This window comes from Saccopteryx bilineata, chromosome 9 (genome assembly GCF_036850765.1).
Source record: "Saccopteryx bilineata isolate mSacBil1 chromosome 9, mSacBil1_pri_phased_curated, whole genome shotgun sequence".
NCBI classification, from domain to species: Eukaryota; Metazoa; Chordata; class Mammalia; order Chiroptera; family Emballonuridae; genus Saccopteryx; species Saccopteryx bilineata.
The window spans coordinates 22974558-23002061 of NC_089498.1; the positions used below are offsets into that span (position 1 = coordinate 22974558).

The 27504-nt window shown below is 49.9% G+C and overlaps 2 protein-coding genes across 7 annotated transcripts; both read left to right on the forward strand.

Moving 5' to 3' along the window:
- Positions 1–501: 501 nt before the first annotated feature.
- Positions 502–14394, forward strand: ZNF23 (zinc finger protein 23). Of its 6 annotated transcripts, none has more exons than XM_066242736.1 (6): positions 502–602; positions 894–1063; positions 4435–4499; positions 6983–7159; positions 8554–8667; positions 12124–14394. In XM_066242736.1, exons 4-6 carry the CDS (start codon positions 7126–7128, stop codon positions 13929–13931), a joined length of 1956 nt encoding a protein of 651 aa, XP_066098833.1. In that variant the 5' UTR covers positions 502–602; positions 894–1063; positions 4435–4499; positions 6983–7125; the 3' UTR covers positions 13932–14394. The 6 variants fall into 6 exon arrangements, with proteins under 6 accessions (XP_066098833.1, XP_066098829.1, XP_066098830.1 ...); XM_066242732.1 differs by having other exon boundaries at positions 7033–7159; XM_066242733.1 differs by having other exon boundaries at positions 7033–7159; positions 12127–14394.
- Positions 14395–20508: 6114 nt separating this feature from the next.
- TLE7 (TLE family member 7) lies at positions 20509–24712 on the forward strand. Its single transcript, XM_066242282.1, is given in 11 exon segments — positions 20509–20670; positions 20673–20736; positions 20739–20814; positions 20940–20959; positions 21103–21161; positions 21673–21885; positions 21994–22235; positions 22643–22784; positions 22936–23089; positions 24225–24298; positions 24608–24712. Coding segments are annotated over 11 exon segments (1311 nt in total).
- The last annotated feature ends 2792 nt before the right edge of the window (positions 24713–27504 follow it).

Consider the following 27504-nt stretch of genomic DNA (forward strand, 5'->3'; position numbering starts at 1 on the left):
CTCCCTCCTCTCTAAAAATGAATAAAAAGAATTAAAAAAAAAAAAAAAAAAGGAGGACACTTTCCCAGGGAGGATGGAACTTACAAAAGAAGGACTGGCCTCCCTAAAGGAGGATGATTGGTCACCTTAGTTTTAAATGACAAATTATTTCCTTTTATTTTTTGTTATAGTTAAGGCATAACAATAGTTTTTAAAAAGAACGTTGTTTATATTATCTGTGCTCTTCTAAGTATTATCTATGATTTTCATGACAAGAGAATAAAGTGAACACTAGGAAACATCTGTTACAAAAAGGGTAGCTTTGCGTCTGATGCCTTGTAACCCACCTACCCAGTCCACAGACTCCCAAATCTGGTTGCAGCCGCAGCTTTACTAACACAGATCCCCGGCACCACCCCCAGGTTGAATCCAACGCTCTCCCCTGAGCCCTGCCTTCCTCAGCCCACCCCAAAGACCTAGCAACCTGAACGACACCCACCCAAGAGGAGCAAAGAGGGCGGGGCCAGAGTATCACCGAGAGGGAGCGACGCTCTTCCTAGAGAGGCGCAGCCACAGCCTAGTGACGCACTTCCGGTTGCACCGCGGAGCCGCTAGCTGCGGAGGTGAGCGTGGGGCTTTGGGAGGTGGGGCGGTTCCCTAGCCTGGAGGCTCTGAGTGCATTAGGGATGCCCTTCCACCGGTTTTGGAGTTGGGTTGCCTGCCCTTGGAGGAGGGAGCAGGGGGGCGGTCCCTCCTCGACTCCCGCTTTGGATTTAGGGCCCGAATACGTTCTGTCCCGTGGGTAGAGATGCTACTGGCTTTTGGGAAGATGTGTCGGAGCAGCCCGAGGGTGGAATATTTGCAGGGGTGAAGCGGCCTGAGGTGATAATCACGAATCTTTTGACATGTTGAAGTCGTGCAGGGGCTTTGACGAAGTATGGATTGTATGCTCTCTGGCCCCTGACACAAGGTCGTGACTCAAGGCCCAGTGGGAGAGCAGAAAAGGCAGGGCCCCTCCCATCTACCCGAGAGCTGAAGAAACCGGCTTCTGGAAGACGTCTGCTGGAGTGGTCAGTTCCAAAAGGTAAACAGGCCCTATTCTCGAGCTGTGGGATGACAATGACCTGGGAATGGTCACTACAATAGAATTACTAATTTGCTCAGCTCTAGAGTACACATACAAAAATTCCAGAAATGTACCCGACTAGGCGGTGGCTCAGTGGATAGAGCATCGGACTAGGATGCCGAGAATTCAGGTTCGTCAGAGACCCCGAGGTCGCTAGCTTGAGCGCGGGCTCATCTGGTTTGAGCAAAAGCTCATCAGCTTGGACCCAGGGTCGCTGGCTCGAGCAAGAGGTTACTCGGTCTGCTGAAGGCCCGTGGTCAAGGCACATATGAGAAAGCAATCAATGAACAACTAAGGTGTTGCAACGAAAAACTAATGATTGATACTTCTCATATCTCCGTACCTGTCTGTCCCTGTCTATTCCTCTCTCTAGCTCTGTCTCTGTAAAAAAAAAAAAAAAAAAAAAAAAATTCCAGAAATGCTAATTCATACCCTCATGAAAGCAAGTTTACTAATGTCAACCAATAAAGATATGTGGCTATGAAAAAAAAGTTTATCTGGGGTCTTAAAAGATTCCATCCAAGAGATGCGGATTCAATTAACGATCCAATTTATGCTTTGGAGAGAATGAAGAAAGGTAGTGTGTATAGGCAAAAACCACAAAATGTAATTCTTTTGTACAAATGAGGGATTGCTGGCTAGGTTAACAGGTTTGGTTAGTTCCAGTACGGAAAAGGAGGTGAAACTAAGGAAGGAAGTGAATCCATACATGTCCGTATAGCAGTTCTGAGATGTTTATGGTTTCAGCATGTTTATGGCTCTGCCTTTAGCAATAGGTTTTGTGTTTTGCTTTGTTTTTATAGTTTAGTAGCTGGGTGAGCTATGTAAAAGCAGCTCCGAAAACAGAGGCATAAGATGTGCAGAGGCCTCACTTCCTTAATAGCCTCCTAACACTATTCTAAGTAACTCTCTTAACAATGTTTATTACATTTTTTTTTCTTCCATTATCACTAACTAGAGGGCAGCATCTGAGTACAGATCTTGTTTTTTGTTTTTTTTTTCTGAAGCTGGAAACAGGGAGAGACAGTCAGACAGACTCCCGCATGCGCCCGACCGGGATCCACCCGGCACGCCCACCAGGGGCGACACTCTGCCCACCAGGGGGCGATGCTCTGCCCATCCTGGGCGTCGCCATGTTGCGACCATAGCCACTCTAGCGCCTGGGGCAGAGGCCACAGACCCATCCCCAGCGCCCGGGCCATCTTTGCTCCAATGGAGCCTTGGCTGCGGGAGGGGAAGAGAGAGACAGAGAGGGAAAGCGCGGCGGAGGGGTGGAGAAGCAAATGGGCGCTTCTCCTGTGTGCCCTGGCCGGGAATCGAACCCGGGTCCTCCGCACGCTAGGCTGACGCTCTACCGCTGAGCCAACCGGCCAGGGCCCTGAGTACAGATCTTTATAGCCTTGTAGTATTTAGTTAAAATACTGATGTTTTCCAAAGTTACTTAGTTCTTTCCCACCACTTCAGTGTGGGTATGTTATTCAATTCTAATAGGATAGTTAGGTTCATTTGCTGTTGTGTTCCTTTTCGGGTCATCACCCCCATGCCATCCTGGTTGGTTGGTGTGTGTGTGTGTGCGCGCGCGCACATTTATTTATCTGGATATGGAAAACATTACCGTGGTTATGACAGAACAAAAGGCACACTCAGAGACGTGTCACTCCCCCCTCTGCCCTTTTTTCTACCCAGTTTCTTTCCATCCTGTTCCCATTCCAGGATTCCTTTCACCCACTTCCCACCCACACCTGGTGTAATTGTGTTCTTCTTAATTTCTGGTTTATCCTTCTATTTCTTTTTGCGTTAATGACCAGAGACACATTTTCTTATACTCCTTTTTTTTCTTACATAAAAGAAAAAACACTACTTTTTCACTTTTTTTTTTACAGAGACAGAGTCAGAGAGAAGGATAGACAGGGACGGAGAGAGATGAGAAGCATCAATCATCAGTTTTTCATTGCAACACCTTAGTTGTTCATTGATTGCTTTCTCATATGTGCCTTGACCGCGGGCCTTCAGCAGACCGAGTAACCCGTTGCTGAAGCCAGCGACCTTGGGTCTAAACTGGTGAGCTTTGCTCAAACCAGATGAGCCCGTGCTCAAGCTGGCGACCTCGGGGTCTCGAACCTGGGTCCTCTGCATCCCAGTCCAACGCTCTATCCACTGCGCCACCTCCCAGTCAGGCCTTTTTCACTTTTTAAAAAAAAAAATTGACAATATACTCTGGAAATCACTCCACATCATAGAGATAACTATTTTTTACAAATGCTGTTCACGGCCTGACCAGGCGGTGGTGCAGTGGATAGAGCATCGGACTGGGATGCGGAGGACCCAGGTTCAAGACCCTGAGGTTGCCAGCTTGAACGTGGGCTCATCTGGTTTGAGCAAAGCTCACCAGCTTGGACCCAAGGTCGCTGGCTTGAGCAAGGGGTTACTTGGTCTGCTGTAGCCCCACGGTCAAGGCACATATAAGAAAGCAATCAATGAACAGCTAAGATGTTGCAATGAAAAACTAATGATGGATGCTTCTTACCTCTCTCCATTCCTGTCTATCTGTCCCTATCTATCCTTCTCTCTGACTCTGTCTCTGTTAAAAAAAAAAAATACCGCCTGACCTGTGGTGGCGCAGTGGGATAAAGCGTCGACCTGGAACACTGAGGTTGCCGGTTCGAAACCCTGGGCTTGCCTGTCAAGGCACATATGGGAGTTGATGCTTCCTGCTCCTCCCCCTTCTCTCTCTCTCCCCTCTCTCTAAAAATCAATTAAAAAATCAATAAAAAAAAAATACCATTTACCTATAACAGGACTACATCTAGTATAGCAGTTAAGAAGCATAGTAGTAAAATGGGAACCCATGAACATACCTCCCCATTAAGGTGAACATTACCAGTACTGCTCCATCTCTGCTCCTCCCAGCCCAGTTCACAGCTTCCCACCCCTAGAGGTAACAACTGTCTTCTGCAGTGCAATCGAGGATGATGCCTGTTTAGAGAAAGAGAAATAAATCAAAGATCTTGATAATGTTCTGTCTGTTGAGGTGAATCACTGATACACAAGTCTTTGTTTTATGACTCTTCAGGCTCTGCATACATTTTTATGCACACTGTTGTGTGTGTGGTATGTGTCAGAATCATAAAATCCTATGGGTCCTGGCAGGAGCATCGGTGCCCTGGCTGGGAGGAGTCCTGGGTACTGAGCGAGTGCACAGGTCACCCCCTTCCTCCTATGGCAGCTCCTGCTCACACTCTGTCTGGACACAGGCTGCTGCCTCTTAGAGCTTCTGTTCTTGGTTGGGGTGGCTTGCTTTACACTTGTCTCTCTTTGTTTTCCCTTAGCTCCAGACCTCCTCTCAGAGGGAGACCAAGCAATGGCAGCCGCGCTCCTGACAGCCTGGCCCCAGGTGAGCTGTGGGTTCTTCAGGTCTTCCTCTGAGCAGTTTCAGTTTGAAGAGACTGAGAAGGGAGGCTGGTGAGCCCTGCAGTGCGAGCTGGAGAGGGCCTCCATGCTTACGCAGCCAGACTGGAACTTGTGGTGGAAGTGGTAATGTGCTGGGCTGGAAGCATCAGCAGTGTGCCTGAAGGCACGCTAGACTTGGGCATGTCGAGGTTCTTGGCTCCTCTGGTACAGGCCCTCCCCCAGCAGAGGGCTGTGGGGTATAGGAGATGTGGGAGCTGACCGTGTACGATGCTTTGTATATGCGTGTGAATGGAGGTGGTAGCAGAGAACTGGGATTTCCAGGGACTGGGTGTTGGTGAAGGTGAAGAGGCTGTACTTCCAGTTTAGGGGAAAATGAGAGAAGTAGAGTCAAGGGAGAAAAAACACTGAAGCTCTGTGGGACAGGATGTCTCGTGTTGTGAGAGGCTTTCAGAGCTTGGGTTGCAGTGGCTCAAACTTGAGGTCTCTATATGAGCTGTGGACCCTCTCCCCTAGACATATATACCTGAAAAGCAAATTTTCCATGCAATTTCAGGGACTTCACGAACCCCCTGCAGCTCATCCATGGACCTCCATGGACTGCAGGTTGGGAATAATCCTAGTCCCAGTAACTCCAGTAACATCGGTTGAGGCTTGCTATGCTGCAGGCACCACACTAAGCACTTTGTGTGGATTGCGCATTCCCGACAGCCGCCCTCTGAGATCATTACACCACTAAAGACATGAAAGCAAAGGGGAATAGTGACTTGCCCAAAGTCACTCAGCCATTGTGTGATTCTTAACTGCCAATGACACAGGTGGAACCGGTGAAGTTAACTTGGTCAGATTTGTGATGGCTGTGTAAGGAATAACTTTCAGGGAGATTCAAAAACAGGGTGACCGCCTGACCTGTGGTGGCACAGTGGATAAAGCGTCAGCCTGGAAATGCTGAGGTCGCCGGTTCAAAACCCTGGGCTTGCCTGGTCAAGGCACATATGGGAGTTGATGCTTCCAGCTCCTCCTCACCTTCTCCCTCTCTGCCTCTCTCTCTCCCTTTCTCTCTCCTCTCTAAAATGAATAAAAAAATAAAGATGAAAAAAAAAACCACAAAAAAAACAAGGTGACCACTTCAGAAAGAATTCCCTGGTCCAGGCAATGTGGCCTTTATCAAGGAAAGTGTTGTTAAGGAGGGGGATCAAATTCAAGTGATGCTTACCATAAAAATCTTTAGGACCCAGAGTCAGAGTAAGGAGATGGGGGTAAGCAAGAGGGAGGAGTCAAGAATGAAACCCCAGGGTTCCAGCTGAGGTTTCCTGCTCCAGCCGAGGTTTGAATCCAGGAGGAGGCACCAGCTTACCTGGGTAAAGGGAGGTGGCAGTGGGCAGTGAAGGCATTTTAATTTTGTGCAGAGAAGTTATCTGACCTGTCCGTGGTCACACAGCAAAATGACGCACAGAAAAACCCAGAAGTTGGACTAGGTGTGTTGCTGGGTGGAGATTAGTAGAGTCAGACAAGACAGATCCTGGCAGAGAGGATTTGAGGGCAAATTCCTGCCAGTGTTGTGAGCCTAAGGTTAGAGAAGCGGAGGGGGCAGAGAGCATGCCAGCAGCAGCCCCGAGTGGCCTGCCTGTGCTGACTGCAGTGCAGTGATGCCGAGAGGAGCAGCTGGAAGGGTGTTGAGTAGCTGGCCAGCAGGAAGCAATGATGCCAAGAGGAGCAGCTGGAAGGGTGTTGAGTAGCTGGCCAGCAGGAAGCAATGATGCCAAGAGGAGCAGCTGGAAGGGTGTTGAGTAGCTGGCCAGCAGGAAGCAATGATGCCAAGAGGAGCAGCTGGAAGGGTGTTGAGTAGCTGGCCAGCAGGAAGCTGAGCTCCCTTCGTGTCCAGACTCTCTTGGAGAAACAGTGAATTCTTGGGTGACGTCACAAAGGAGGAGGCTTGAATGGCAGAGGGTAACAAAATGTCAAGTTTTCAGCAAGACCCATTTGGAAGCAGAATGGGCAGCTGCCCCCACCCCACGCCCCCCAAGCAGATCTGGGCAGCACCCAGCTTCCTCTGCTGGAGGTTCTAAAGTGGAGGCTGCACAGCCCCTTGCTGGGAAGCTAGTGACTGAGGCTGCAGATGGGGCTGGGTGGCATGGAAGCATGGCCGTTCCTGGGGGTGTTCGCTGTTTGTGGGTGAGGACAGGGTGTGGGGAGCAGCACAGGGAACAGGATGGAGGAGCCAAGACCCCAAGGCGATGAAGTGGGAATGCTGGTGGGTTGGTCCCGAGCTGTGTCTGCCAGCGAGGGAGTGGTTATGTTACTTTGGTAAGTATAAAGTGGCATGAGGTTTTTGGCCATGAGAGAAGTCAGATATTCCCTGGTTTACATTCCAGATTTTTTTTTTCAAATCTTTCACCTTGTAATTAATTTCGTGCTCTCACAAGCTCCCTCCCCAAGCCCTTATACTACCCTCTGCCCCTCACTTAGGGCCTGAGCCATGGAATTGGCCCTAGGGCAGCAGGAACCTGTTGTTTCAGAAGTTGGTGACCTTCGAGGATGTGGCTGTGTACTTCACCCCAACGGAGTGGGATGGCCTGTCCCCTGCACAGAGGGCCCTGTACAGGGATGTGATGCTGGAGAATTATGGGAATGTGGCCTCCCTGGGTAAGGCCTCCCCTCCTGGCTTCAGACTCTGCAGGTTGGGGTTTCCTGACTTCCTTTCCCCTGACATGTTGGGTCTCTATAATCTTTTACTGAGTGGGAACGCCAGGGGCTGAGATCCCTAATTCCCTAGGCCCAAGGGTTGCTGGGAAGGGCAAACCCCAAGCCCTGTTAGGGTCAACACAGGACTGTGCCGGGACTAGTGTGCACTCTTTATCCACCCTACAGAAGCTGTGTTTTGGACACAGTGTGGAAAAAACTAACTTCCTGTTTTGCAATGTTATCTTTAGGTTCCCTTCACCCTACCTGCATCTTAGGTCTTTCCACAGATGTCAGTGTACTTTGACTATCTCAGGCCAAGGTCAAAAAATGGTATCCCGCCTCAGCTTGTCGGCCCGGCTTGTGGATCTCCTGGATTTGATTCCCGGCCAGGGCACACAGGAGAGGCGTCCATCTGCCTCTCCACCCTTCCCCCTCTCACTTCTATTTCTCTCTTCTCTCCTCCTGCAGTCATGGCTCGATTAGAGTGAGTTGGCCCTGTGTGCTGAGGATGGCTCCATGGCCTTTACCTTAGGCACTAAAATAATGCCTCTAGTTGCAACGGAGCAAGGGTCCCAGATGGGCAGAGCACCACCCCCTAGTGGGCTTGCTGGGTGGATCCTGGTCAGGGCTTATGTGGCAGTCTGTTCCTGCCTCTTGTCCTCTCACTAAAAAAAAAAAAAAAAAAAAAGGCCCTGGCTGGTTGGCTAAATGGTAAAGCTCTGCCTGGCACGTCGATTTCCAGGTTCAATTCCTGGCCAGGGCACACAGGAGAAGCGCCCATCTGCTTCTCCACCCCTGCCCCTCACTTCTATCTTCTCCCTCCCTTTCTCTCATCTCCTTCCCTCCTCTCCTGCAGCTAAGGCTCAATTAGAGCAAGTTGGTCCTGGACATAGGATGGCTCCATGGCCTCCACCTCAGGCATTAAAATATGGCTCCGTTGCAAGGGAGCAAGGGCCCCAGATGGGCAGAGCATTGCCCCCTAGTGGGCTTGCCAGGTGGATCCCAGTTGGGGCGCATGCGGGAATCTCGCTGCCTTCCCTCCTCTCACTAAAAAAGAAGAAAAGAAAAAAATTGGTATTCTTTTGGGCAGATTCTCCCTCTTTGTTATGCATGAAGTCTGAGCCCATGGTCTGGGTCCTTGTTAGCTTCTCCCTCACCTTCTCAAGTTCACACACACACACACACACACCCTTACCCTTCCAAGAACAGTGCTCCTCCTCCCCTAGTCCTTAGGCACAGAAACCCTGGGCTCTGGTTTTCCTTCCCAATTGCCAAGACAGTCTGAGAAGAGGCTTAGGAACTCATCCATGGGAGATTATTCACCATTCTCTTCTATTTTCTTTCCCCCTAAACAGGATTTCCACTTCTCAAACCTGCTGTGATCTCACAACTGGAGGGAGGAGGTGAGCTGGGGGGCCCATCTCCACTGGCTGCTGGAATAGGCCCAGACCCTCCAGGCCTCTGGACTGGTAAGGGAGGCCCGTATAGAGGGGGAAGGTGACGTGGGGATACTTAGTCAGAGGAGTCTGGATTTCATTCTATAGGCAGCAAATAGTCCTGAAGTTTTGAACCACCCATTATGATCTTAGGTGATGATAGAAACGTTGATTTATTCAGTGTTTGTAGGTTAATTGGGGTGAGGACTCAGATGGGTCTTAGGCAGGCAGAAGGCACAAAGCCCATGTCAACAGAGTCGACTTCTTAAAAAAAAAACAACTTTCAAGACAGGGAGAATAGATACTGGCGAGCCAGTAACAGTAACATGTGCCACAACACAGGACTTGGTAAATAGAAGGTGACTAGTGCAGAAAAATTGGCAAAGAATGTACGGTAAGTGGTTGATGTACGGTAAGGAGTACATATTTTAATCAGTGTGAAAATGTCCACCCTCAGTAGAAACCAATGAAATACAAATTAAAACAATAAGAGACGTTGCTCTTGGCCTTTTGGCTAAGATCAAGTGTAAAACATTAAAAGCTGTTTCACCTATCATATTGAAAACAATTAAATTATAGTGAGTGATGGCGAGAGTACAACAAAAACAGTAATTGACTCCTGGAGGAGAATGTGAATCGGTGGTTTTTCTAGAAACTAATTAAGCAATACACATCAAGAGCCCTGTAAAACTTTGTACTGGATCACCTGGACAGTCCCTTTTAGGGCTATATCCTAATAAAGTAATCAAGATACAGAAAAAGATGCATGTGCACAGAAGTTCATCATAATTTTATACAATAAAATTCTAGAAATAACCTGGATTGTCAGTATAGAGAGGATGATCAAATCAAGGTACCTCTCAAAAGGTACAGACTTCCAGTTAGAAGTATTAGGGATACAATGAACAACATGATAACTGCACCCGGGATATATAGTAAATTTGTTAAGAGAGGAAATCCTGAGGGTTCTCATCACAAGAAAAAGATTGTTTCCTTTTTAAAACTATATGAGAAGATGGATGCTAGCTGAACCTATTGTTTTCATCATTTCAAAATATGTAGATATGTAAATAGAGCCATCATGCAATGTGCCTTAAACTTACACAGGGGTGTGTCGATTATTTCATAGAAGACTGGGAAACAATTAAGGTATCTGTAGGATGGAGTACTATTTAGCAATTTTTTTTTTATTTATTTTTATTTTTTTTCATTTTTCTGAAGCTGGAAACAGGGAGAGACAGTCAGACAGACTCCCGCATGCGCCCGACCAGGATCCAACCGGCACGCCCACCATGGGGCGATGCTCTGCCCATCCTGGGCGTCGCCATGTTGCGACCAGAGCCACTCTAGCGCCTGAGGCAGAGGCCACAGAGCCATCCCCAGCGCCCGGGCCATCTTTGTTCCAATGGAGCCTCGGCTGCGGGAGGGGAAGAGAGAGACAGAGAGGAAAGCGCGGCGGAGGGGTGGAGAAGCAAATGGGCGCTTCTCCTGTGTGCCCTGGCCGGGAATTGAACCCGGGTCCTCCGCATGCTAGGCCGACGCTCTACCGCTGAGCCAACCGGCCAGGGCTTATTTAGCAATTTAAGAAAATATTTTTACAGAATATCTAAAGATATTGGAAAATGATCATTCTTAATGTTCAGAAAAATTTTTATTTTTGAAAAAATATGAGGAAAATGATTGGGGAAGAGCTACATCAGAAGATGAGCAGTAGTTGGTGTTAGGTAGTTGTATTTCAGGTAATTTGAATTTTCTTTATAAGTTTCTGATGTTTCAGATAGATATTTTTATAATTAGGGAAAATCAATAGTATTTTGAAAATGTTTGCTAGGGAGATTCAGGTCATTTGAGTTTCTTGAGGGTGATTATAATGACATACTGGGACAGGGGACATATATTACATGTGGCTGAAGAGAGATGAGAGATGGAAAAAAAATAGCATTTTGTGCCCAATTTTGAGAAATTGGGGAACAAATGCAGAGATTAAATGTAGCTCTGTTGGCACTATATGGAGTATAGAAAGACGAGTGAGTTCATAGAATTTTAGGGAGTGAAGAAGGGCAAGGAGAATGCAGTGGTGTTCCAGGAGGGGTGTGGAGGGGCGGGATGAAAGGGGTCGATAGTGGGCCTAAGCATGCCTTTCTGAAGTAGAGAAAAAAGAAGTTGGAGGAGGACTTTTGGAAAGCCTAGAGTTTAAATTCAAAGGAGAGAACCAAAATTCTTTCCCTTGCCACACGGTGTTGCATCCTGTGCCTTTCCCTTTGTAAGCAATTTCCGTTTTTTTTTTGTTTGTTTGTTTTGTTTTCGTTTTTCCGAAGCTGGAAACGGAGGCAGTCAGACAGACTCCTGCATGTGCCCGACCGGGATCCACCCGGCATGCCCACCAGGGGGCGATGTTCTGCCCCTCTGGGGCGTTGCTCTGTTGCGACCAGAGCCACTCTAGTGCCTGGGGCAGAGGCCAAGGAGCCATCCCCAGTGCCCGGGCCATCTTTGCTCCAATGGAGCCGCGGCTGCAGGAGGGGAAGAGAGAGACAGAGAGGAAGGAGAGGGGGAGGGGTGGAGAAGCAGATAGGCGCTTCTCCTATGTGCCCTGGCCGGGAAACGAACCCAGGACTCCTGCACACTAGGCCAATGCTCTACCCCTGAGCCAACAGGCCAGGGCCAGCAATTTCCGTTTTTATTAACAAGGGCCTCAGTGACCTGGGGATAAGTGAGAGGAATTGCAGAGTAGTAAAGTATGGTGTGATGGTAAGGATGCTTACTTGGTGGGTAAGGTCTAGAATTCTGTTCCACTGCTGTCTCTTTTAACCTTTATGTTATTGGTTATTGGTTTAGAGACAGTAATCTTTTAGAATCATTACTTTACAATTTATAATATTGGCACATGCTGAAAACAGTACAGAAAGTGTATAGAGCCTGACCTGTGGTGGCGCAGTGGATAAAGCATCGACCTGATAGGCTGAAGTCACTGGTTCGAAACCCTGGGCTTGCCTGGTCAAGGCACATACCCACTCCTCCCCACCGCGTTTCTCTCCTCTTTCTAAAGTCAATAAGTAAAATGTTCTTTTTAAAAAAGGAAAGGGAAGTATATAAAGTAGGGGGAAACCTACCAAACTTTCTGTGTCAGTTTGCTCACTTTCTTGTGTCTTCTTCTAGAACTTTTCTAGTCGTGTACAAATATGTGTGTCTGTGTCAGCCCTTTCTATTTTCCTTTACAAAAACGGAATCTACATACCATTTCTCAACTTGTTTTTCCATTCAACAGTATATCTTGGACATCTTTTCCTGTCAGTATATATGGATATATTTTATTTTCTTGCCGGCTATATATTTTTCCACCTTATGGATAAAACTTAGATTTTTTTTTTTTTTACCAAATTTAGTGATTTTAAACAGTCCCTATAGTAATATGATCCTTTATTTTTTCTAGCAGTTTCTTTTTTTAATCATGGTTCTTATATGACATTTTCTGTTTTCTGTTTGTTATAGTAGATACTGATATCCAGACTGACAGGACTTGGACAAAGGAAATGTATGAAGACAAACATAATACATCATTTGTACTTCAGGAGGACTTTTCCCAAGAAACAGACTTCTCCGAAGTTGATATTCTAGAAAAACAACAGCAGGCAGTCCACCTAGTAGGAGGTATGAAGAAAGAAAACAGCAGTGTCCGTGATGAAACAGTGAAAGGTGACACAAGCCCCATGGAGGAATGTTTCTTTAGTCAGAGTCCAAACCTGAGGCAGTGTCATACCATCGTCTCCATTGGAGAGGAGCCCCCTGAGTACACGGGATTGGGGAGAGCCTTGAGCTTTGACACAAAACTTATCCTTCATAAAGTAAGTAATTCCAAGGAGAGACCTCTTGAATGTGAAAAATTAGTGGAAACCTTTAAGTATAACTCTCAATTTAATCATCATCAAGATAGCTACACTGGAGCGAAGCCTTATCAGTGTACGGAGTGTGGCAAAGCCTTTAGCATTAATGCAAAATTAATTTGGCATCAAAGACTTCATAGTGGGGAAAAACCCTTCAAATGTGTGGAGTGTGGGAAAAGCTTCAGTTACAGTTCCCATTACATCACACATCAAACAGTGCACAGTGGGGAGAAGCCCTATCAGTGTAAGGTGTGTGGGAAAGCCTTCAGTGTTAACGGGAGTCTAAGCAGGCATCAGAGAATCCATACAGGAGAGAAGCCCTATCAGTGCAAGGAGTGTGGAAATGGCTTCAGCTGCAGTTCTGCATATATCACACATCAAAGAGTCCACACTGGGGAGAAACCTTATGAGTGTAATGACTGTGGGAAGGCTTTCAATGTTAATGCAAAATTAATTCAACACCAGAGAATCCACACTGGAGAGAAACCTTATGAATGTAATGAGTGTGGAAAAGGATTCAGGTGCAGCTCCCAGCTTAGGCAGCATCAGAGCATCCACACTGGAAAGAAGCCTTGTCAGTGTAAAGAGTGTGGAAAAGCCTTCAGTAATAATGCAAAACTCATTCAGCATCTGAGGATTCACACAGGTGAGAAACCCTATGAGTGCTCTGAATGTAGAAAAGCCTTCAGTGTCAAAGGGAAGTTGATCCAGCACCAGAGAATCCACACTGGGGAGAAGCCTTATGAGTGTAATGAATGTGGGAAAGCCTTCAGGTGTAACTCCCAGCTTCGGCAGCATCTGCGAATCCACACTGGAGAGAAGCCCTATGCGTGCAGTGAGTGTGGCAAGGCCTTCAATGTCAATGCAAAACTAATGCAGCATCAGAGGATTCACACTGGGGAGAAACCCTTTGAATGTAATGAGTGTGGGAAATGCTTTACTTCTAAAAGAAACCTACTTGATCATCAGCGAATTCATACTGGAGAAAAACCTTACCAATGTAAGGAATGTGGGAAAACCTTCAGTATCAATGCCAAACTGACTAGGCATCAGAGGATTCACACTGGGGAGAAACCTTTCAAATGTATGGAATGTGAGAAAGCGTTTAGCTGTAGTTCTGACTATATTGTACATCAGAGAATTCATACTGGAGAGAAGCCCTTTCAATGTAAGGAGTGTGGAAAAGCCTTCCATGTTAATGCCCATTTAATTCGGCACCAGAGAAGTCACACTGGGGAGAAACCCTTCAGATGTGTGGAATGTGGCAAAGGCTTCAGTTACAGTTCTGACTGTATTATACATCAGACTGTCCACACTTGGAAGAAACCCTACATATGTAATGTATGTGGGAAAGCCTTCAGATTTAGCTTCCAACTTAGTCAACATCAGAGTGTCCATAGTGACGGCAAATCCTAATGAGAAGGATATAGAAAACTCAAGATTAATATTGAACTGAACCAGGTACCATCAAATTTACCCTGGTAGAAAACCCTGAGAGAAATGAATGTGACAGTCTTCACATGGAAACAAGCCTTTTTCATTTTATTCCATTTTAAATCAGGAATGATGACCAGTTAAAAAAGTCATATCCAAAAATAATTAGTTTAGTTAATACCAACAACCAATTAGAAAATACAATGAAAGAAAATATCCCATTCCTAACTTCATCAAGAAAAGTAGATTTTCTAGGGATAAACTTAAGTATGCAGGAGCTATATGGAGCTCCACTGAGGGCCACAGAAAGAAAAATAAAGGAGAGAGAGAGAGAGAAACATTGTTCTTGGATAGAAAAACTCAGATATTCACTCTCCCTAAATTAACATTTCCCTTTCATTTTTGACAACAAGCATGCATCACTTTTGTAAAAAGGAAAAATAAATAAAGGTTTCCTTTAAAAAGGAGAAATGTGGGTACATTTTATTTTTTGTGGAATAGAGGAAACCTTTCTAAGTATCAGGTGAAATCTAGGAACCGAATATAAATTGACTTCAAAATTAAATACTTGTTTTTGTTGTAAATCCCAAATAAGGTTAAAAGATAAAGTAACAAAAGTAGAAATACTTTTGTAAAATTTGTTACATGTAAAGAAATCTTACCATTAAGAGGAAAATGAGTAATAAAACCCAGCAAATGGCAGTAGCAGGAAGCTTTTCAAAAGATAGAAAAATGACAAAGTATGACATTCAGTCTCATTAAAACAATGCACACAACCACACAGGGAGCCCCAAACCTCTATCCCACAGACAAACAACATACAGACCCTGTCATAGATACAACAAACAGATGTACGTAGACACAAATTCCTGCATACAGCCTACTTCCTTGCCCCAGACATACCTGCCTCCGTGCTTTTTAGCTTGTGTGACTAGTGTTAGCTGGAAGTACTGTCTTGAGTACTTAGAAGGAACCATTCCTGTCTAAAAGCTAATGACACAGGACATGAACAGTGTCCAGGAGATGTCATTGCTTAAGTCCATCCACCCCCACACCTATGAGCGGAGCATATGTGGAGGCCCACCCTGGAGCCTCAGACAAAGGAGCATAGCCCTGCTCTGGGAAATTCTAGACTACACACAGGCCCGAAAGTGCCATGGGGTCCAAGTCCATTTACTTACAGTGAAACAGGCCCAGAGATGGATGGCACTCCCTGGTCACACTAAACCAGTGGCTTGTATGATCACTTACCTAGGCCAGAAGGCTATAACTAGCTCCAACCTTTTGGTTCATGAACAGCCTGTAGATGGTTTCTGGGTGTGGCAGTCAAGGAGATGGGGACAGGAAGTCTTGTAATCCCGGTTCCTAGCAGGGTCCAGCCGGTTCCTAGCAGGGTCCAGCCGTTTCTGTTGTAGAGGGACTTTAGGGGGGTTAAGTCCCTGAAGACAATGAAATGTGCAGGATCTGACAACAATGTTGTGTGACCTTGACCTCTGGGTCTCCCGTCAGCTCAGGGTGGGAGGGGCTGGACCCAGGGTTCAAGGCCCTTCCCACCTAGATGGTCCCTGAGGGTTTTCTCTGTAGGTTTGATACTGTCCAGGGCAGGTCCTTCTGTTCAGATTCCAAGGACACCAGGAGAAGAAGGCAGTTACACACTTGCAAAGCTTCATGAAGCCCCATGGCCCCATCGCCCAGAACTCCCTGGGTCCAGTGGAGGCCTTACAAGGACAAAAAGCCACAGTGCTGGAGACCCCTGTGCCTTCACAAAAGCACTTCCCTGAATTGGAGCCACGGGCCTGGAAGATCAGATAGTCTTTCTTAGTCTTGGTCAGCGTGTTCTGTCCCTGCAGCACAGCGCGCCTCCCACCCCAGCTGGTCACGCTGGAAGGTTCCGAGTTCCGGAAACATGGCTGCTACAGGGCACCCAGGAAGTCAGGGGAAAGCCTGTGAGAGACGCCCAAGCAGGGCAGACAGGGGTGGTAGGGCCTTGGGCTGGTAGAGATAGGGCTCAGTGTCATCTTGGGGTGGGGGGAGAGGCTCAGCACGGTTACCCCTGGGCTAGTGGCCCTTTTCTCCTTGCAGTGGGGCCGACGACTCAGAAGAGGCGTCTGAGCTCTCTGAAGTCCTCCTCCGACCACAACTCCATTTTGTCTGCTAACCTATCCTGACGAGGATCCGAGGTCACCCTTCCCCTTACTCAGTCCACTCAGTTCAACTGAACGTTTGTGGAAGGCAGGTCCCTTTCACATGCCGGGGCTCGCCAAGTACTGGGGAACCCGAGATGAGCGCCCGCAGCCCCTTCCCCATCTCTCCGGCGCCATGCACACCACAGACCACGTGGTCTCAGCAAATCCCACAGCTCCCAGGACGCCCCGGGCTCCAGCCCCAGGTCTGAGCTCGCTGCCGAGCTCCGGGTCCTCCGTCTGCCGGCGGCGGAGCCACCCTGCTGCTCCGGCTTTCTCTCCACTGCTCTCCAGCGGGACCCGCACAGGCCGTTTACCCGGGGCCCGCGGGCCTGAAGGGTGGCCCCGAAATCCCACCCACGCTCGGCCCAAGCCCAGCCTCCAGGAAGCCCTGCCCGGCAGCATGGCGGCCCGGCGCCTCTCGCGGCCAGTTTCCTTCAGCCCGGCACGGTAAGGGGTGGTTCCGCGTGTCCGCCTTCGGCCGGGAGCTCAGCGCCCACGTGCTCCGAGCGCAGGGCGAGGCTCCGACCCCACTCGGCCCGGGCCGCGGGCGCGCGGTGAGGAGAGGGGGCGGCCTCCCGCGGCCACCCTTCCCGCCCGGGCGGCCGTGGCGCGCACCTTGTCGCCTGGCGCTGCTCTGGCCTCCGTGTTTGCAGGAGCAGGGACGTCGGGCCTGGCGTCCGGCGGCCCGACACTTGCACCTGGACACCGAGAGGCCATCAGGAGCCGTAGCCGCTAGGCTCGGCCTTCTGCTACCTCTGGCGGCCAGTTCGCTCAGTGCAGCGCTGAGCCGCCGCAGCCCGCCCTCCTGCAAGGGCGGGAGAACAACCAGAGGGCTGCCCTCTCAGTCCGAGCGCCTGGTGGAGAACCTCTTGGGCACCCGCTGGGCGTGAGGGCGGGGTGGACATGGCCTTCGGAGCCCGGAAGGCCTGCAGCGCCCACATCCTCCAGACATCCTCCAGAGTCGGGAGAACTCTCAGCACCGCCGGGCTGGCGCATTGCAGACTTTTAAGAGCACAACCCCCTTCTCCCCGCAGAGGCCCAAACTGTAAACTCACCTGAGTAGGGCTACTGGGGAGGCCTGGGAAGAGGGGCCAGCAGCCAGCAGGGTCCCGAGAGTGGAGGGCAGAGGGCTTTGCAGGTCGGGGAAGGCGGGCCGGTAGGCAGGATCTAAAATCCAAGTGTTGCCCAGCACAGCCGCAGTTGTGAGGTGGGTAAGAACAATGCAAGATGGGAGAGAGGAGACCCGCTACAGTTGCACAGGAGAAGTAATGGTGGTTGGAGCCTCCTATGACAAAGAGAAAGAGAGAGAGAGAGAGAGAGGAAGCGCAGGGACCAGGTGAACAGTGAGGAAGGGCCTGGCTATGCCAAGCGTTGTCCCGTCTACCCCGGGGGTTTCCTCTTCCCTCTTCACACTGAGCTTGGCCCAAAGCCACCTCCCCCTTGCTGGCCTCCCTGGTCTCTTGGCTAGCATTGCCTGCTCTTTGTCCCCCCAGCTCTCTGCTCTCACCTGAGTCTAATAGTGCCCACTCTCTGCCCCCACCGCCTTTGCTACTTGGAGCTGCTGGTTTACTTGCTCTGGGTATGGACCACAGGCTCACTGGCTGTCAGTTGAGTAGATGTTATCCGTGAATCAGTAAGGGAAGAAGCATTTTGTGTCTGTGTTTATATGGTTTATACATTTTTGTCCACATCAAACACACAGGTGAATTCCCAGGGGCTTTAGGGCTGGGTGGTGTGGCTTTGGGGAGGAGCAGTACCCTAAGCACAACCTTCAAGTGCACAGACAGGATTATGAGCTCAAAGGGCTTCCAGGTGGTAAGAATTGGGTTGCTCTCCTGCCCACCAGAGGGCGCTTCAGCCTCCAAATAAACGTCTGGAGGATGTAGTAGTTTGAGGTCCGGCTCTGAACACCCAAACTCTGACCTCAGTGTTCGTCCACCAAGTGCTGGGGCTCCCCTCACGCACCACGACAACATTTGACTATAGCTGGCCACGGTCTCCGGGCAGGGTCACCTTCAGCTTGCTGGCTCATCTCCTAGGGAAACGAAGGTAAGAAAACCACCAGCCTAACTGCCTGAAGCCAACGAAGGAAAGGACTAGAACAGCAGAGTGCGTTCAGTGGGAGGGCTGGGCCCCAGCAGGGGTGAAGGGTGGGAGCGGAGCAGCAGAGAATCCAGCTTCACCGCCCCTTCCCCTCCTGCCAGAAGGGGACCACCAGGCAGAGGGGATCTGCAGTGCTTCTCAAAAGGGGTCCCCAGACCAGCAGTAGCAGCATGTTGACGTCCCATGGGAACTTATTAGGAATATAGAGTTTTTGGGCCGTAGAATCAGAATCTCTGGGCTTGGGCCCAGCACTGTGTTAAACTAGCACTCCAGGAGGTTCAGATAAGAACCACTAGATGAGACAGCTGCAGAAAAGAAAGGCTTCCCTGGGCTTCACTTTCAGAGATATTGGTGAATATCACCACCCAGAGATGAAAATTTGAAATGGCTCTTGTGTACAGCCCAACCCAATTGTCTGTGTTTGAGCAACACGGGCTCTTGTGGGGCAGCCCGAACCCAATCCAATGACTTGCCCCTCGAAAAATTTCTCCATTCTTCCTCCTGCCGTGAATGAGCTTGGCAGCTCCCCATCTTGCCCCTCATCCAAGGGCACCTCATAAATGGCAGCTCAGCGGGTGGCTCTGCAGTTGGCTGTGGTTGTGGCCACACCCAGCAGACGAGCCATTCATGGCCCAGACATGTGACCCGAGTTCTGACCCTGACCTTGGTTACAATAAGGTGGGAAGTTTAAAAACAGCAGCACTGCAGGGGGTGGGGGCCGCTGAGGACAGTGCCTAGGTGTGGAAGGGAGGGTCCAGAGCTGCAGGGTGTGTGTGTGTGTGTATGTGTCCCAGCACTAGAAAGAGCTCAGCTCTGCTGACTTCCCATATCCAGGGGTTGGCCTTCTGCTTTGAGAGGTGAGTTTCATGTCACAGTGATTGGTGAGTGTTTCTCTCGTTGGCAGGGTTGACTCTCAGCTCTAGTATTTTGTGTTGAAGCTTGGGAAAGAGCCAGTTGCTTGGTAAGGGAGAGGGAGAGAGCAAGGGGAATCTGGATTATCGACTCTTCCTTCTGCTCTTTCTAGAAAGCCTTTCTTATACTTAGGGTGAAATCCTGGTTAAATGGCCTCACGGCCTTTCAGCTTTTCCCAACCCCCGGTCGGGGGTGTCAGGGCAGAGCTGGCCCACCCTCGTCACTCGTCACTCGGGGCTGTGTGCTCTATGCTTTCACCCTCAGCAGGGCACAGCCAGCCCTGGTGTATCAGTTAAAGGAGCATGATGTGCTCAGGGTGAATTTGTTAAATTACCTTAAGCAAGTAACAAACGCGAGGTCCCCAAATGATAATGAGAAAGATGAGAAAGAAAGGACTTGGTTGAGAAAAAGGCGCACGTTCCCACAGTTTTAAATTTAGGTTCAAATAGCCACAAATATGCAAAAACAGCCCAAGTTATGTGGCAACGAATCTCCCTCCCATCCTTCTTTCCTGTTTGTCAATTTCCATTCCCAAAGGCAACCACTCTTCCAGGTATGTGCATACAAACGTGCAAAAAAAGGGTCTTATTTCCATCCTTCTTTGACACAAAAGCTGCATAGGTTTTAATTCACCCCTCCACCCATTGATGCACCTTAGAATTTTTCATCTCCATGCAGTAGTGTCCTTGTTAGTTTTAACAGTTGTGTAGTATTTCACTTTACACATATACTTATTTCACCATAGTCCTGGGCACATCTCAAAATGTCTGCAACTTTTCATCATGGCTGCCAACATTTTCTTTAAAAAGTTAGCAGCCTGACCAGGCGGTGGCGCAGTGGATAGAGCACTGGGCTGGGATTTGGAGGACCCAGGTTCGAGATCCCGAGGTTGCCAGCTTGAGCACGGGCTCATCTGGTTTGAGCAAAAGCTCACCAGCTTGGACCCAAGGTCGCTGGCTCGAGCAAGGGGTTACTCGGTCTGCTGAAGGCCCGTGGTCAAGGTACATATGAGAAAGCAATCAATGAACAACTAAGGTGTCGCAACGAAAAACTTGATGATTGATGCTTCTCATCTCTCTCCGTTCCTGTCTGTCTGTCCCTATCTATCCCTCTCTCTGACTCTCTCTCTGTCTCTGTAAATAAATAAATAAATAAATAAAAAGTTAGCAACCAATCTTTTGAATCCTATCATCATGAGAGGTGTTCTCTGACTCTTCTAAATAGACCCCCAAACAACGTATCTGTTTCTCTCTTGCTCCAGGGGACTGGGACAAATTGGAATCCCAGCATCTGTTTGACAGGCCCGTTTCTCGGGCCCTAGAACCAGGTGGGTCAGGCCACTTCGTCGATCTAAGAACATGAGTAGGGCGAAGGAAGACACTTCGTTCAGCATCCTCAGAATTTATGATGAACCAGAGGACAGGAGGTATGAGCCAGAAAGCTCTGGTGTTTCCTCCCAGCCGGGGCGTCAGGCACAGTCCCAACTGGATGGGGGAGGTACGCCCCAGTGGCCCCGGGGTCCCCAGTGCAGCACGGCCCAGTTTATCGGGAGAGGAGCTCTCTGACTCCTCCGCAGTGGGTCCTCCAGGCCTAGTCAGGTCTGAGCCCCAGGCCAGCTGGCTGGCTGAGGCGGAGCTGGGAGAAGAGGCAGAGTTTGGCTCTAGGTAGGTCTCCCTTGTGCAGGACGGGCGGAGGGTGCAGGTACTGGCCTGGGGGGAGGGGTCACAGCACGGAGCTCTCCGTTTCATGTTCTGTCTCCTCCCTCTCTCCTCTCCATTTGTCATGGCAGCTTCCCAGGACCTGAGTATGGTAAGTCCCCCTGGGACAGTGTGGGCAGGGAGGCTGGTAACTCAGGGTCCCCAGAGGGGGACCAGGAGCAAGGCCCTGGTGTCAGGAGGGCGGGCTACAGACACCCTCTCTGTGAGCGAGTGGGCATTGACATTTCTCTGCAGGCCGGCCTTGTCCTTCGCCTCCTCCCAGTGGAGATGTCTGGTCATTCCTCAGAGCAATCGTAAGTGCCTTCTTTTTTAAAAAATAAAGACAAACTCGGGCCTTTTTCCTTCCTCATTATCCACCAAACAAGAAGCTAGTCGGAAGATGGTGAAGGTGTGCGATGTGTCCACGCTCACGCACCAGAGGGGGCGGGTGCCCTGTGGCTCCCCGCTTCTTTGGCACCAGGCTGCCCCTCATCCTACCACCCACCTCTTCCGCTCCCGAGTCACTTCCTCGCGGCTGCGTCCTGAGGCGCCTGAGCCAGGCTCTGCTCTCACTGCGGGCACTCAGAATTGTCAGAAATGTGGCCCTGCTGTTAAGGAGGGAGACCCGGGCGTGGCCCGGGCTCACGCAGAAGGCCTCAGTGGTCTGAGGCCCCCAGATGAGGGCACGGTTCGGCCTGGGGCTGAGAGAGGAGCTGTGGGATGAATGGTTAGGAATGTAGTCAGAGGACAGGAGCCGGGAGTCCCGCCTGGGTGCCGGCGGCCCAGGGCTGTGACTCGTTCCCAGCCACCCCTCCTCCTCCCCAGCCTCCCGTGGCAGATGAAGCAGTGGTCAGGCAGACGACCCCACGGGCGTGCTGGAAAATGGGCGGACTCTGCCACGGCAAGAAAGTCTGCGCCATCGCCATCAGCAGCTCGACTCACCATGTGTACACGTGCGGCCACGGCTACATCCGGGTGTGGGATGAGAGTGCTCTGCACACCTGGAGCAAGGCCCCGCAGGCTCAGCTGAACTTCCCGGTGAGGGGTGTCCTAGAAAGGCTTGGGGGATCCCAGACATGGTTCTGTCGGGAGACTCGGGGCCTGTGCTTCGAGGAGGTGAGACGAGAATGTACACCATCCCCACAGGACCATCGGAACTGTGTCCTCACCTGCAAGCTGTTCCCCGACGAGCAGAGCCTGCTCACGGGGGGTGTGTCGCGGGCCCTGACCCTGTGGGATCTGGCACCCACACCGCGCATCAGGGCACAGCTGGCCTCCACAGGCCCCGTATGCCAGTCTCTGGCCATCTCCTCCAATGCCCAGATCTGCTTGGCTTGTTTCAAAGGATTCATTGAGATCTGGGATTTGCAGAACCAAATTCTGATCAGGTATGACCTTGGGGAGGGCCCGGCGTAAGGCCTTCGGGAAAGCACGTGTCCTTTCTGGACCTGGCTTCCCCTCCCTGTGCAGTAGAACTAGGCTGTCTGTGTGGGGAACATACCCGGGGTCCTTCTAGGGCAGCAGTTCTCACCCTGTGGGTCGTGACCCCGGCGGGGGTCGAATGACCAAAACACAGGGGTCGCTTAAAGCCATCGGAAAATACATATTTATTATACAATACATTTTTAAATAAAATATGTATTTCCGATGGCTTTAGGCACCCCCTGTGTTTTGGTCATTCGACCCCCACCGGGGTCGTGACCCACAGGGTGAGAACCGCTGCTCTGGGGCCTTTCTGAGCTCAGAACTTCCAGGGGTCCAACCAATGTCAAACCCTTGAGTTGTTTCCTACCAGGAAGCACCAAGTCCCTGAATATGGGTCCCGATGTGTGGATATCACGGGCAATAAGTTCTGGACCGGAGGTGAAGACACCAGCCTGTATTCCTGGGACCTGCGGAGTTACCAGAAGCTGCAGCAGTACAGTCTACACCATGAGGTGCCTGGCCGCCACCCGGGCTGAGTGCGGGCCTCCGCGGCTGGGCAGCTGGGCGCTGTGGGTGCTCATGGCGTGGGGCCCGAGTGTGGAGGTGCGCACAGAGGATGGGTTGGCGGCTTCGAGCACCGACTACACACCTTCTTCCCAACAGATCCTCAGCATCACCCACGACCCCAGTGAGGAGTGGATGCTAGTGGGCCTGAGGACGAGTGACATCATCATCCTGCACACGCACCGGAAGGAGAAGTTCAAGGCCATTGTACACAACTACGTCCGCCACCTCAGCCTCAAGTTTGCCTCCTGTGGTGAGTGAGGAGCCAGGTGACACCTTGGGGAATCCTGTCACATTACAGGGGGTCGACTTACTTGTAGAGTTGGGCCCAGCCTTACTTCAGACTTTTAGCTCCTCCCTCTCTAGCCCCAGCACCGGCCAGCTCTCACCTCTGTGTGTCCTTCCCCACTGAGGACCCGGCTGCCTTTCCTGCCTTCTCTCTCTCTCACCCTCTCCTCCTCTGGTGCCTTTCCTACCTTCTCTCTCTCTCACCCTGTCCTGCTCTGGTGCCTTTCCTGCCTTCTCTCTCTCTCACCCTCTCCTCCTCTGGTACCTTTCCTACCTTCTCTCTCTCTCACCCTCTCCTCCTCTGGTGCCTTTCCTGCCTTCTCTCTCTCTCACCCTCTCCTCCTCTGGTACCTTTCCTGCCTTCTCTCTCTCTCACCCTCTCCTCCTCTGGTGCCTTTCCTGCCTTCTCTCTCTCTCACCCTCTCCTCCTCTGGTGCCTTTCCTGCCTTCTCTCTCTCTCACCCTCTCCTCCTCTGGTGCCTTTCCTGCCTTCTCTCTCTCTCTCTCACCCTCTCCTCCTCTGGTACCTTTCCTGCCTTCTCTCTCTCTCACCCTCTCCTCCTCTGGTGCCTTTCCTGCCTTCTCTCTCTCTCACCCTCTCCTCCTCTGGTACCTTTCCTGCCTTCTCTCTCTCTCACCCTCTCCTCCTCTGGTGCCTTTCCTGCCTTCTCTCTCTCTCACCCTCTCCTCCTCTGGTACCTTTCCTACCTTCTCTCTCTCTCACCCTGTCCTGCTCTGGTACCTTTCCTGCCTTCTCTCTCTCTCACCCTCTCCTCCTCTGGTGCCTTTCCTACCTTCTCTTTCTCTCACCCTGTCCTGCTCTGGCTGGCTCTGAAATGGAGCTTCCTCCCCAGAGTGACAGTAAGAGCCAGGCAGACAGAGAGGCGTGAGGCCTTAGCGGGCGGTCCTGTGTTCCGTGATGCTCGCCACAATGCTCTGTGTGGTGGGAGGGTGGGAGCAGAGGAGGGAATGGTCTGGGCTGTGCCTCTGGTTTTTATATTTGGGGAAGCAAAGGCAAAGGAACCGTTTCCCTAGTCCAGTCAGGAACAGCTGGGACTAGCATGCAGTGTCTGGTCCCTCCATCTTTCTTTCCTTCGCAGGGAGCTATTTTGTGACCACGCAGGACGAGTCAATCCACTGCTTAGCTGCACCTTCTCTGCAAAGGTTGTTTCAGGTACCAGAAGGAGGGAGGTGAAAACCCAGGCACTCGAGCTGTGGTCCCAGAGCCCCGTTGATCTGGTCCCAGGGATAGTGCTGGAAAGCACCTCTGAGTTGGCATCCAGGGCCGTTTCATAGATGAGGGTTATGAGGACTTCAGGTCCTATAAAGTGAGGGACTCCACCTTGAGCCCTGAGGCCTAGCCGTCTCCAAACTGAGCCTTGGGTCTATGCTGAGCCTTGAAAGAGGCCTAAATGAAGCCTCCATCCCTTGCCCAAGCCTGGCCTTGCATGTGGTCCCGTTTTTGGCCTCTCTTTTCCTCTAGGAAGACGAGTCTGCAGACATCCTGTGTTGTGATTTGTCCTCTGACAACCAGTACCTAGTCACGGGCTCCAAGAACTGTGCCACGGTTTACCAGCTCTTGTACTGAAGGCTGTGTGCCGTGGTCCTACTGGCGAAGGCCCAGAGAAGGCCAGCGTGCCGAGAGGGTGACCTTGGGTGCTGGACGGCGCCCAGTGCCTGCAGCCCTGCACCTTACCCTCGATGGCAGGTCGTGCATCTGTCCTCCCGCCCCCTAAACATACCCCTAGCCTGCACTCTAGGTTTTGATCGCACAGCTTAGGGATTTTCATTTTGTTATTTTCCACCACTGATTGCTGGGTTTGGGTGGGGAAACTTCCCTTTGTAATTAATAAAATAGAAAAGCAAAATCCAGAATGGCCTGGCGACGTGATCAGTTCTTTCCAATAGCAAACTCACTGTGGTGGATTGCTTGCGCCCCCATGCAGCGAGTCACAGGGTGGGGAAGGAATTTCAGAGCAGGCTTAGTTTTGTTTGTAACTCTTTTGTGGGCGGGGTCAGGGAATTCTTGGAATTTAAGAAGGCTTGAGAAGAAATGCATGTACATACAAACCTTCGGGTTGTGTCGGTCGGTAGACCAACAGTGCTCACCTCCTGGCCCAGGTGAGGGTTCCAGGAGCTGGCCTAACCACAGAGGAAGGGCGCTCTGTCCTTTCGGCTGCCTACTTCATGACACCTTGCTTTATGTGAGTCTTTGGAAGGCCTGATCCTGTGTCTGGCATTTGGTCCCAGTCGAAAGCTATTTGTCTGGCATTTGGTCCTAGTCGAAAGCTATTTGTCTCTGTTTCAGGGCGGCTTCCTTGTGTTTGAGGACAGATGATGTGATCATGTGTGTCTTGCCTCCTCCACGATGGAAAAGCCAGATAGGCCTCCTTTTCAGTCCCCTTCCGTCCTGCCTCCTCTTTGCTCGGTGTTGGCATGGCCGGGAGAGAGCGCCCACTAGAGTCTGTGGCTTGGAGCTGTCGCTAGGAGGGGGCTGCAAAGCCAGGGACCAAGTGGGCCGTCCTTTGCACTGGGGTGGTGTTGGGTGCCTAGCTCTTGCTGCCGGGTCACGGGTGAAGAATGGATCTCATCGCTGGGCCAAGGCTAAAGGAGTAGGGGTGCCCCCTCCAGGTCCTCTGTCCTCTTCCACCGGCTCAAGGCGAAGGATGGGGAAGCTGTAGAGGACCGCCGAGCGACGGATGAAAGCATCCTGTGTCCACAAGCCAAACGTGGAGAAAAGTTGCCCACTTTGGACTCTTACGTGGAAGAGAAGTAAACTTATGTTTGAGCTATTTTATACATTTTAGAGTCTATTTGGTACTATAGCACTGGAAATAGCCAACTTAAAGGGCTAGGTAATAAATATTTTAGGCTTTGCCGTGTGGCCTTTGCCCCAGTTAGTTGCACTGCTGTGTCATGAAAGCAGCTACAATCTTCTATCTTCTTATCTTCATATATATATATATATATATATAAATGTAAATGTTTGTTCAAAATCTTAAATCTCTGAAAGTTCACCGATTGCTTTGAAATTTTGATACAACGTTGCATTTGAATACATGCGTGTTTTTATATACCTACTATTATATAGATGTCACACCTGTGACAGGTAAAAACATGATTTTTTGAAAAACAGCGCCATCTGTTGGACGTAAAAGCAACACGCTATACTAAATATTTTACGATTTCATTTCAGTTTCCGATTTACGATCCATTTACGATTTCCAAATTTCCAATTTTACGATTCCTTTTCAGTGTTTCCAATTGCATTGTTAAAATGAATTTTTATGGATTTCTATTTATTTTCATTTTGATTTAATTATTTCGTGTGACATTGCATTGGAATTAAGCTGTCGTTTACTGTAGCGTTCATTTTGTGAGTATAGTTTTTTTTTTTTTGTGAACAAAATTACAACACAAGTGATCTTTTGTCATATGCACAATCAAATATTCCTAAGCTAAAGGCACTTATGATCAAATAATGCAAACTGTTGCCTGGCCAGGCGGTGGCGCCATGGATAGAGCGTCGGACTGGATGCAGAGGACCCAGGTTCGAGATCCTGAGGTTGCCAGCTTGAGCACAGGCTCATCTGGCTTGAGCAAAAAGCTCACCAGCTTGGACCCAAGGTCGCTGGCTCTAGCAAGGGGTTACTCGGTCTGCTGAATGTAGCATGCACCGGGTACAATAACAGACATCAGAGACTTTCAGGAATATAGATGTTTCTTTATTGGCCAGTTTAACCTGCGCAGGGGCAAATTCCCTGGTGTTCGGAGACACCTTACTCACAAGTTGCTACAAATGGGAATTGCGCCTGGCACTTACAGCTAGTTCCTTATATATCCTAAGTAAGCAAGCATATAAAACAGAAGCAGATGTGGTGGTTACCTAATCGCTAAGGGGGCTGCACATAGCATAGCAACAGGGGCTGGGTCTAGCTCATTGGTGAATTCCAAACATAAATTTCTGATAAGGGTCTTCAACCAATGGAATGCAAACATTTGTCTTTCTTTGTTCTCAGCCTCATAGGGTCCTTATCTTTCTCTGCTTCTTGAACGACCTTGGGCATGGTATTCCTAACAGAACAGGAGCAGTACCTGCCTGTAACCCTTAAGTTCCCTGTTCCATTAGTGCCCTGCTTATCTCCTATTATTTTAGATATTCTGATCTTCTCTTGGTCCTTACACTGAAGGCCCGCAGTCAAGGCACATATGCAAAAGCAATCAATGAACAACTAAGGTGTCGCAACGAAAAACTGATGATTGATGCTTCTCATCTCTCTCTGTTCCTGTCTGTTCCAATCTATTCCTCTCTCTGACTCTCTCTGTACCTTTAAAAAATAAAATAAAATAAAATAATGCAAACTGTTAATAACAGGGTTG